This window comes from Alosa pseudoharengus, unplaced genomic scaffold (genome assembly GCF_046254945.1).
Source record: "Alosa pseudoharengus isolate Yale_2024_CS ecotype anadromous, Long Island Sound unplaced genomic scaffold, YU_APseudo_1.1 YU_APseudo_1.1_scf_22, whole genome shotgun sequence".
Taxonomy (NCBI): domain Eukaryota; kingdom Metazoa; phylum Chordata; class Actinopteri; order Clupeiformes; family Clupeidae; genus Alosa; species Alosa pseudoharengus.
Genome location: NW_027468680.1, coordinates 13,304,109 through 13,316,151, shown reverse-complemented (window position 1 = coordinate 13,316,151; position 12,043 = coordinate 13,304,109). Strand labels below are relative to the sequence as shown.

At 47.0% G+C, this 12,043-nt stretch overlaps 1 protein-coding gene across 1 annotated transcript in view; it reads left to right on the top strand.

The window, feature by feature from the left end:
* The window catches only part of npas3 (neuronal PAS domain protein 3), a 266,023-nt gene extending 257,660 nt beyond the window's left edge, over positions 1 to 8,363 (top strand). The window contains exons 10-12 of the mRNA XM_076299897.1: positions 5,071 to 5,218; positions 5,755 to 5,870; positions 6,805 to 8,363. Coding sequence (XP_076156012.1) covers positions 5,071 to 5,218; positions 5,755 to 5,870; positions 6,805 to 8,348 — 1,808 coding nt within the window. The 3' untranslated portion in view covers positions 8,349 to 8,363. The remainder of the gene's footprint in view (positions 1 to 5,070; positions 5,219 to 5,754; positions 5,871 to 6,804) is intronic.
* The last annotated feature ends 3,680 nt before the right edge of the window (positions 8,364 to 12,043 follow it).

Genomic DNA, 12,043 nt, shown 5'->3' with positions numbered 1-12,043 from the left:
AGAGCCCTTATTATAGACTAAGACTTATTATAGTGCTATAGTTCCTCCAGACCTGTGTGAGCAGACGTGTGAATGCATGTGTGTGCGTGCGTGTGTGTGTGGATTGTTTGTATATGTTGGCTGGAACGTGTTGCAAGTATATGTGTCTGTATTTTATACGCGTGTGTGTGTGTGCGCGCATTCGTCAGGGGCTGGTATGGCAACGGTAGGCCCACACGCTGGCATGCTGCACTAACAAACAAAATTCACATCTACACCCGTCGTAACTGCCAGCAAAAACGGAGGAGGAGCCAATTGTGTTAATATCAGGACTACTCACAATGTGCTTAGTTTCAACCCTGAAGTCCGCGCCCAAAACTGCGTTATTCATGTGGTTGTGTCTATCAGCACAATGTTTGTCAGGTGAATCATAACAGGATATTTGGATGCCGTGTTGTTTTAATCAGTATTGGTCATTCCAAATAAAATAATCATGTGTGTGTGTGTGGGGGGGGGGGGGGGGGGGTGAGTGACTGCATTAACTGCATGGTAGTGAATCATTGAATCTAGCATTGGGAAACAGTCGGTGAGCAAATTAGAGTTTCTCTCTCTCTCTCTTTCTCTCTCTCTCACACTCACTCTCTTTCTCTCTCTCTCTCATACTCACTCTCTCTCTGTCTTGCTCTCTTTCTCTCTCCTGCCTTCAGTCAGTGCTGAGAGGTGGGAAAAGATGGCTCACAGCAGAGCCAAGAAACCTCAGGAGAGGCTCCACTCGCCCGCAGGCATACTACAAGAGCCCGTCTCCAAAGAGCAGTTCAGACTGGCTTTAATGAAAAACTCACCTCGCCGCTTACTGTGCTTAAAGAAAGATTCACTTCACTTCAGCACTGCAGAGAGGGGAGAGAGGGAGAAAGAGAGAGAGAGAGAGAGGGAGAGGGAGAGAGATGGGAAAAGAAATACAGCCGCTGGAATGTTTCAGGTCTCTAAAGCTTGCAAATCAAATGTGTCATCCGGCTTATTCAAGTGATTGTAATGTGTTTGCATGGAATTTTCCTGGAGAGCACGGAAGAAAGTTTCACCTGCCGGAAAGTAGGCCGGTGATTGAGCCTCATCATAATCATGTAGAATAAAAATGTGAACAGTCTATAATTTGCTGTCGCCTTAAGAGGTCATTTATAACAACGGTGCCACTATGTCCTCCACCAGCTCTGAACTGTATACATACAGACACACATAAAGTAATAATACTATAATCACTGGCATTGCATTGCATTGCACTGTTGTTTGGTCATATGTATAATACCATATGAAGATTGTAGTTGCTGCCATTTTTGGAATAGTCATGTAGAGTTTCTGGCACTCACGTAATCACAGTGCAGTTCATCTGTGTGTAGACTTCAGAATTGACTATTAGCATGCACAGTCATGAATGGGTCCTTTATTTAGAAAGCATGGTCTCATAAGGATGTGTTCAGTTGGAATTCATTGTGGCTTATAGCAGACAAGATATCCTTAAAAAGGGCTACAATTCGCTTAACCTTCTTGAAGCCTCTTTCTACCGGTAGGCACATAGACACACACACACACACACAAACACATACACACACACACTTCACCACCGAGAATTTTGATTCTCTCAGTTCGCTCAGTAAAACTCCTGAAACGAAAGTGTTTGAGCGCTGGTGCGGACGCTCCAGCAGTGAGAGTGTTTCAGGCCCGTGCTGGTGCTCTTTGAAGGCCCGTTATACCGCAGCTCACCCGACCTCAGCAGCTCAGTGGAGAGGGAGAACCACTCTCCTTCAACTCCATCCTCTGCTCTTCATCTCTCTCTCTCTCTCTCTCTCTCTCTCTCTCTCTCTCTTTGTCACTCTCTCTCTCTCTCGGTCAGACTCACCTTTATCTATCTGTCTCTTTCCATCTCTCTCTCTCTCTCTCTCTCTCTCTCTCTCTCGGTCAGACTCTCACCCCCTGTATCTATCTGTCTCTTTCCATCTCTCTCTCTCTCTCTCTCTCTCTCTCTCTCTCTCTTGACCAGTCTTTCACCCTGTGTATCTATCTGACTCTTTCCAGCTCTCTCTCTCTCTCTCTCTCTCTCTCCCTCTCTCATTCATAAAAGAGCTTGCCTTTACGATAATATCCCGATGGACTGCAAGGACTTTTCCATAAAGCAATTTCACGGGTGTAAATTACTGACTTTTTTATATGACGTTGACACCCCGCCACACACACCCCACTACTCTCACCCCCACCCACCCGCCACCACCACCCCCTTTTCCCCCGTTCGTCACCAAACGGGGGGCACTTTGGGTAAAGGGTATCTGAAAGGTAGGCGCCATTATGGAAGGGATCCAAGTGATTAAAACAAACTGAAGGACGGGGTTGGAGGAGGGGTGGAGGTAGAAGAGATGGAGGGGTTGGAGGAGGGGGGGAGGTAGAAGAGATGGAGGGGTTGGAGGAGGGGGTGGAGGTAGAAGAGATGGAGGGGTTGGAGGAGGGGTGGAGGTAGAAGAGATGGAGGGGTTGGAGGAGGGGGGGGAGGTAGAAGAGATGGAGGGGTTGGAGGAGGGGTGGAGGTAGAAGAGATGGAGGGGTTGGAGGAGGGGGGGGAGGTAGAAGAGATGGAGGGGTTGGAGGAGGGGTGGAGGTAGAAGAGATGGAGGGGTTGGAGGAGGGGTGGAGGTAGAAGAGATGGAGGGGGTGGAGGAGGGGGTGGAGGTAGAAGAGATGGAGGGGTTGGAGGAGGGGGTGGAGGTAGAAGAGATGGAGGGGTTGGAGGAGGGGGGGGTGGAGGTAGAAGAGATGGAGGGGTGGAAGTAGAAGAGATGGAGGGGTGGAGGTAGAAGAGATGGAGGGGTTGGGTTGGGTGTACGTCAGGGAGGGAAGCCGTGCTCCAGGCTCGCCTGCGGCTGCTTCACCCATCGCCAGATTAAAGGGGCCGTATTCCTTTTTAAGCCCTGGTAGAAAAAAAACACACACACACACAGAGCACCTCTCCCCCCAAACACACACAGACACGCATACACACATACACACACACACACACACACATGCACACACACACACACACACACACACACACACACACATACACACATACATGCATACATACATACAATACACACATGCACACAATACACACGTACACACACACACACACACACACACACACACACACACACACACACACACACACACACAAACACACACACACACACACACACACACAAACACAAGTTGTGCATGAGGAAGAGACACGAGGGGAAGAGCAAGATGGGAAGAGCAGTGAGATGGTGGAAGGAGGAATGGAGAAGATTGGAACAGAGAAAGAGCGAACAAGATCAAGCGTCACGTAGACAGGATTAGGAGACAAGACAAGAGAGAGTGAGACAGCACGAGAATGAGAACAAGAGAGAGTGAGACAGCACGAGAATGAGAACGAGAGAGAGTGAGACAGCACGAGAATGAGAACGAGAGAGAGTGAGACAGCACGAGAATGAGAACGAGAGACAGACAGGAAGGAGAGAAAGCGAGAGAAAGACTGGAATGCGAATGCGAGACAGAGAGAGAGAGCAGGGAGGATGAAACATTAACACTTCATTAACACGAAATCAATAGCGCAAACAGGGCCTTGATTGATTAAATGGCACGGTAAGTGAGAGGGGTTAAAAAATAAGGCACACCTGCAAAGGCCCAGCGTTGGGGGAAGAGGCCGCGGTGGAGGGGTATTGATGGCAGTGCGGATGCGAGGCTCGTCTGACAGTGGGGAGATGGAGGGCTTTGACTGCTGGATCTATAGAGCCCTGGCTAAGGCAGCCAGACAAGCCAAAGGCCCACAGAAAATAGGCAGAGCCAGAATTCATCAAGATCTTTCAACCAGACCGCACTCAGTTTCCAGGGAAATACATACAAATCTCTTACTGCACTTGTCTTATCATTTGAGTGTATATATATTATACAATATTATACAATTTGCTCGGTTATATACATGACATTTAAGTATATGTTTTGGTAACTTTTCTTTATTATGTCCCAGTTATGTGTTTATAATTTAGGGGTCAGAAAAAAATATAATGTAAATATTTTTGCCCATTTAATGCAAGTTTAAACAGCTAAAATGACTAGTCTTTCAAGAAAATGATTTTGAAATAACCCAGTCTAAAATCCAACAGTAAATAAAAAGTCTGCTGGCCTCTGAGAAACCAGATGCACTTCTGCATTTATTTTCAGTGCTTTATGCCAATTTAGTAATATTATATTTTTTCCATAAAGAAAGCAAGCCAGTAAACTACAGTCAATTATTTTAGCCCTTGGGACGTCTCCTTAAACAATGCTATTAGTCCCTAATAGTTTTAATTACTGGACTTCTTTTTCTATAAATCACACTGCTCGTAGAGCTCTTTTTTATGGAAAGTGCTATTTGTAGCCGTAATTAAACTAAGAATTTGAATTTACTACCTCGTTTGGACTCTGACTGTTTCTGTTTTAGCACACAATGATTAATGCAGATACATATTGGTTGAGATAGCCGTTTAGCTGTTAATTTAGCCAAATTTATTGCAGCCGCTGATGTGTCTTCACTCCAGTGGACCCGCACAAGGGCATTCCACAGAGGCTGAGGGGGGGGGGGGGGGGGGCACAGACATGGCACACAGGCACAGTGCCCTTTGCTGGTGTGTTGTGGCCACTGCACCAGACCTCATGCAGCTGGCCACGACAGTGTCTCTCTCGGGCTGCCCGGAGTGGGGTGACACACATTGATGCAGCTTACTTGAGGCCTTTTAGTTAGTCCTCATATGATGCTCTGAATCCACACTGAGATGCATTTGAAGATTAGAAAGCCATACTTTTGTCCATATCAACAGTAGAAGTATATTGTATAAGGTATAATAAATATTATCAGGTATCGGGTAGTAGAGAGAGGGAGAGAGAAAGGCAGTTCTCTGTGCTTTGGGGCAGGAGGGCTGCAGATGGCAACTCGCCTGCGTAATGTATTTTGACTTGACGTATCCCATCAGCGTTGTGCATATCACCTTTTAACCAGGATTAGCACCTTGGTCTGACTCCCCTTCTCTCCTCCTCTCCCTCCTTCAGTGATTAACAAAGGCCAGTGTGTGACCAAGTACTATCGCTGGATCCAGAAGAACGGCGGCTACATCTGGATCCAGTCCAGCGCCACCATCTCCATCAACGCCAAGAACGCCAACGAGAAGAACATCATCTGGGTCAACTATGTGCTCAGGTAAACACTCCAGACTTACCCAACATGAACTCATGTTTGACAGATCTGTGTGTGTGTTGTTTGTGTGTGTGTGTGTGTGTGTGTGTGTGTGTGTGTGTGTGTGTGTGTGTGTGTGTGTGTGTTTGTCAGCTGCTGAGGAATCCTCTAGCATTTAGCAGAACGGCGGCAGCCGATATATTTATCTCCTCCTTCCCCCTAACCTCCCTTCCTCCTCCCAAGTCCTTTGCTTAATTTCCTCAACCTTTCCTGCACTGAGCAACGGCTTTGTCAGAGATCATTAGAGAGGGGATGTTCTTTTGGGAGCGGCGGATCAATCCCAGTGTGAGGAGAATAAAGAGTCTGTCATGTGCTTCACACCGCTGCCCACAATCTCCCGTAAATGATTTTCTATCGGCAGCGCCAAAGACCCCCTCGTCTCCCCCTCATTTGTGTGTGTGTGTGTGTGTTATTTGCTTTTGTGTTTGTTTGGGGTTTTTTAACTCTGGTTAATTGTGTTTTTCTTGCTTTTCCCCCTCCATTTTCTTAACATCTTGCAGCAATCCGGAGTACAAAGACGTGCCCATGGATATCGCACAGCTCCCAAACCTCCCGGAGAAAGCATCCGAGTCTTCCGAGACCTCCGACTCCGAATCCGACTTCAAGGATAACTCTGGTACCATAAGCCTCTCTCTTCCTGTCACCCTGGCAACCCCCAAACTCTAAACAACTCTATGCCCTTTTTAATACACACACTGCAAAAAAAAAAACCCAGTGTTGCGCATGGGAACGCGGCATTTACCAAACAAGCGTCAACGACAGCTGTGCAGGGCGTGAAGGCTCTAATCGGCTCCCCGTGTTGAATCAGCAGGTATTAGTGGGCGATAGCTCCAGAAGCTGGGTGAAGACGTCTTTTTTTTCTTCTTCTCCGGGTACACCTGTGGGGAAGGTGCCAGCGCATTGTCCACTGGCATCGTTGGCACATGGCCTTCCGTTCCTTCATGCCGCCGCGACTCCGTGCCAGTCCGTGTCAGGAAGAGTGCGGAGAGTGTGTGTGTGTGTGTGTGCGTGTGTGCGTGTGTGTGTGTGTGTGTGTGTGTGTGTGGCGGTGCCAGCTGCAGCCTGGCCAGAACGATGTGTCTCTGCGCACAGCGGTAGACTGGCAGCCTGGCAGAGCTGCGCGCTCCCGGGGGGCACGAGTTGCCAGCGCCCAAATGAAGCTGTACAATTAGTTCCTGATGAAAAGCGCAACAGTGCACTACAGCCCTGCAGTGTTACTTCCAGGGGCACCGAGAACGGGGGGTGATGGAGGGAGGGGGGTGGATATAACTGTGCACACTCCACTCCACTCCACTGATACAGGCAGATAGAGATAAGGATGGCACTCAGAGATCTTTAAGATTACAATTAACGCAAAGAATGGCATATATATTGGTCTGTTAATAAAAACAAAAATAATGAATTTGTTTCTGTGTTACTAAAAAATACATGATTAAAATCTGAACACAGTAACAATATGTGTTTTTAAGTTGACTCATTTGAGCCAGTTTTGTTGATATTCCATTTCAGCCATTCATTCCTAACGTTCTCCCTCCTGTTCTTGTTTCCAGAGGACAACGAGAACTCCAAGTCGGACGGCAAGGGCAACCAGTCGTCGGAGAACTCTGAGGACCCCGAGCCGGAGAGCAAGAAGCAACCGCGGCAGCCGTCGCAGGAGATGCGGCGCCAGGAGGAGGGCGACAGCTCCAGCAACCCGGAGAGCCAGGACAGCGAGGACAGCCTGGAGCCGTCCGACTGCGAGGCCGACAGCAAGGAAGGCCGCCTGGGCCGTCTGGGCGGTCTCCACATCAAGGTGGAGCACTACGGCGACCCCGAGGCTTTGGAGCTGCACGACTCCAACTCCTCGTCGTCTGAGGAGGAGGAGGAGGACGAGGAAGACGACGATGACGACGAGGAGGAGGAGGACGACGACGAGGATCCCCACACGGGGCTGAGCCCAAAGGATTGTGGGATGGGCGTGACGGAGCTGGCCGGCTCGGCCGCCAGCAAGCACCAGAAGCGCAAGAAGCGGCGGAAAAAGCAGAAGTGGAACGGCGGCGGCCGGAGGCAGCGGCTGAGGCTGACGTCCGACGACCCGGCGAGCCCGGCGGTCATGGAGCCCGGCGCGCTGGGCGAGCAGCCGCCTCTGCTGCCCCCGCCGTCGCCCACCAGCGCCTCGGTGCTCAAGATCAAGACGGAGATGTCGGAGCCCATCAACTTCGACAACGACAGCAGCATCTGGAACTACCCGCCCAACCGGGAGATCTCGCGCAACGAGTCGCCCTACAGCATGACCAAGCCTCCCGCCCCTGGCGCCAGCGCCACCGAGCCCTTCCCCTCCCCGCAGGGCTCCACGGGGCTCCAGGTGACCATCCCCGACTCGGTACTGACCCCGCCGGGGACGGACGGCAGCGGTGGCGCTCGGAAACAGGGCTTCGGTGGCAGCGGCGCCAACGGCGGCACCCCCAACTCCACCTCCAGCGTCGGCTCCAACTTGGCACCGCCGTCCAGCTCCTCTTCCTCCGACCCGCTCTCCCCACCGCTGTCGGCGTCTCCGCGGGACAAGCAGCAGGGCGGCACTCCCACCACCTCCTCCTCATCCTCCTCTGGTGCCGGCAACGGCTCCCTGCTCTACAGCGGCGACCTCGAGGCCCTACAGCGACTGCAGGCGGGCAACATGGTCCTGCCGCTGGTGCACCGCGTCACGGGCACCCTGGCCGCCGCCGCCACTAGCACCGCGGCCGTGTCCGGCGCGCCGCGCGTCTACACCACCGGCACCATCCGCTACGCGCCCGCAGACGTCACGCTGGCCATGCAGGGCGCCAACCTGCTGGCTGCGGCCACGCCCAACGCGGCGCACACCATGAACTTCGTGGACGTCAACGGCCCCGGCTTCGCCATCGACCCCAAGACGCCCATGGAGATGCTGTACCACCACGTGCACCGGCTCAACATGTCGGGCCCGTTTGGCGGCGCCGTCACTGGCGCCAGCCTCTCGCAGATGCCCGCCGCCAACGTCTTCACCACGGCCGAGGGCCTGTTCTCCACGCTCCCCTTCCCCGTCTACAGCAACGGCATCCATGCCACGCAGACTCTCGACCGCAAGGAGGACTGAAGCCCGCCCTTCCGAGACCACCTTACTGTGTTAACGTTACTATTGACTGTGTTACCAGACTCTTTTTCCAGAGAGAGAAAAAAACGAATACAAAATGAAAACACGAACAAAAAATAAAAGACGCAAAACTGTGTTTTGAAGCGGGAGACTGTGAGAACTGTAAAAGAACATTTGAAATCATTTTAGCACTTTGAATTTCGAGCAATTGCGCTTGTGGAATTGAAATGTATGGTCCCACTCCACCCTCTCCCTCCTCTCCTCTCTTCTACTCACTTCACATCTTTTTCTATCTTTCTATCTCCCATCTTTTCTCTCTTTCTAGACCTTCTCTTTCTATCTCTTTCTTACCTCCCTGATCTCTAGGTGTCAGTGACATTTCCTCTGAATGGACTAAACTGACCCTTCCTTTCTGACTTCAGAGAACTCTCTGTAGGACTTCTCTGTAGGCAGAATGAGGTGTACTTTTTATTTGAGTCGATTTTGTTGCATCTTTATTCAGATGCCTTGTATATTTAAAGGTGACTGAAGTGGATCAGCAGAAAAAAAAGAACACGAAACTGTGATTGTTTCAGAACCATATCTTGATGTGATCAAGGTTGATGATGACAAAAAGGATGTTGCCCTATTTGACCTAGTTGAAGGGGTTTATGATTCTTTCTAAGTGAGGGAATTAGTATTTTAGAAATTAATGTTTCCTTTTCCTTTTTTTATAGTTCTGATTTAACTTGCAAATCATACATTTACTAAAAAAAAAAAGCAATTACAGCCGGGTATTGACCTGTGAATAGAATGTTACTGCAACAACAACAACAACAATTACAACAAAAAAATCCCAGGACTTTGGAACAGGTCAGTACATGATATCGTATCTCTCAGTTCCATTTCCTCCTTTGCAGATCCATGGTGCTACCATCCAATGACCCTTCACTCATCTGACCGGTGTAGGCACTGTTCCAGGGCTAGAGATGTAAGGAGTTTTAGGGAATGATTAAATAGTACAGTCTAAACCTCTTGACCCCGATATTTTTGTTTTCGATCCCTGCTACCTATCCCAACATTAATCTCATACCCATTCCAAGTTGATTGTCAGCTGAGCTCAATGTTATCAGGCATTAGAAAGACAAAAGGAGCAGGTTAGGGTTTTTTTCTTTTTTGTTTAACGTTTGAAGTGAATCACTTTCTCTCTCAGTCTAACTGAGGCTAATGAGAATCATAGACTTGAAAACGAAAAATGAATGTTAAATATAAATAAGGCTTTTTTCCCCCTTCTATAATTAAGATTCGAGTATTTTTTGCCTTTTATCAAACTCTCCCTTCATTATCTAAATCTTAGCATCTCTGCCAACGTCCCAACCAAGCCGTTTACTTCCACTGTACCCTCAGACTCTCTGAAATCACATATCAAGGATGTTGATACAAGGACATGCATTTCAGTCAGAAATGTAAAAAAAAAATCTTTGATTTTGTTTTTGAAAAAAATATATCACATTCCTATTTTTTCCCACCGTTGCCAAAAAATATATGATTTTTTTCACAGATTGGTGTTAAAACACTGTGATTTTTTGTCGTTTAAGAGAAAAAAAAAGAAATGATAGTAATAAAATTTAAAATACTGTCACTTCATCCTTTGGCAGCCATCCATCCAGTCATCTATTACCAAGCGTGAAATCCGTAAACGTGTACAATGTGTAAGTGTCACTGGCTGTCAGTTTCCATAGCGATTTCAGTGTGTGTTACTATATGCAGTATATACCGAGCTGATGTAGCTGTTTCGTCCTTTGTCTTCTCTGTGCTTTCTCTAGTCTGGGGCTGGCCACGGGGGTCAGGCGGGACCGCACTGGTCCCCCTGCCCTCTCCATTCCCCTCTGCAGTCTTAGTGAACCAGTTGAGGTTAGTGGATTTTGTGTGGTGGCCTTCCCAAATGTAGTGTCACCTTTTTTGCTGCTTTTTCTTTCCTCTGTACTCCCTTTCTTCTGTTCCTGCTATTGCTTTGCTGTCGTGTAGTCTTACAGACCTCTCTTTCTCTCAGAGAAAAAAGACTCTTAACTAGCTCAAAGGTTTATGGAGCCATTTTTTGCCACTGAGGAATTCTGGGATTGCAGTTTCCAGCTTGCATTTATTCTGAAAAATTATGACAAAAAAGTAGCATTTAGATTTAACGACTAGACTGGAACCATACAAGCCTCAGTTGCGAACACATTCCCAGAGTCCCTTGTGCTTCTTGTATGCATTGGGTGTATTTCATTGGTTTCCACCAAACCTGTTGACTTCAAGGACCCTGCAACTCACAGGAATTAATAAAAAAAAGTTCATGGTAGTATTTCAGGACAATAAACAATTTTAAAGATTTCTAAAGAGATGAAAAAAAATATTTCGCACTATAAATCTATTTTTATAGGTGTTTTGAAATTGCATGTTTACTAAGTTGACTGTTTGGTTTACTTGATTTTGTTCGGTCCAGCAGCTTTGTCAAAGTTAAGTGTTTTTTAGTCTGTCCAGCAAAGGGAGGGGATCCTTCGTCTTTTTAACCGAATCAGGCTTTGCTCATCAGGAATAAAAAATTGTCTGTGGTTTGTTTCTGTAAAGGTGTTGCTGTTAACTCAAACCCAGGTCGTGAAATAAATGTTTTTTGACAAAAAAACGTTAAAAAAATGTCAGGGTGGATTGTTACTTTACAGAACGGTTGCAGGAGGGCTTTGGTGTCACCAGACCAGAACGAAAAAAGGGATCCTATAGCGTTCTAGAATTTTCTACGTGGCAAAGCAATGAGGGGTGTTGGGAGATGAGAGAGGGGGGCAGCTCCGAAAACAGACATAGTGGGCCAGGAAATACACCCATATGTTACAAACAGAGCAGCCGGACGAGCTGCTTCAATGTTTTTCTGTGTTGTGTCAAAAATGATTGCTGGTGATTTAATCTTAAACTAATCTCAGCTGCTGTCAGATAAATAGTGTTTAAAAATGACAATATGAAAAATCACTTCATTACCTGTGACGAAATGTGTCTGTGTTTTTAACTATTTCTTGTACAATTATACAGATTCTTTTATGAGGAACTTGGTGCCAAGTAGGAAAAAAAACTATGGGAGAAAAGGGGTTTCTCTTAGTCTCAATGTTAACAGTGTTATAAATTCTAAAAAGCGAACAAATTAAAATATTAAAAAAGAGAAAAAAAACTATGGTACATTTTTATTTTATTTTTTATTTTTTTGTTTTCAGAGGAAAACATGAACTAACTGAAGCTAACTTTGAGTGCCTGGCTTATTTTTTGAGAAACATCTTTTTTTGTTTTCTTTTTTCGTTTGTTTTTCATTGACCATAAATAATGCTGCAACTCAGAATTGTACATACTTCATTTTACAACAGGGTTATTTTATACTTTTGTAGGTTTTCATTCAGTTTCAAAAGAAACATGTCATACATGGTTGTCTTTCTGTAACACGGTTTTTTACCATCTTACAGGTGCCATATTCATAATAAACTTCTCTTGGATTTGTCAAACTGGCATCCTTTCTTTTGCATTCAACCATCCCAGGCAAACGCCACACACTCTTGTGACTGGCAATATTTTTCTTTCTTTCCTACTTTCTTTACCTCTTGCTTTCCCTCCTTTCTGGTTTCATTCTTTCCTTTTCAATTTATTTAAATGTTATGCGTTTCAAGAGGAACTGTACTCCTCCTGATTTCTCTGTATCC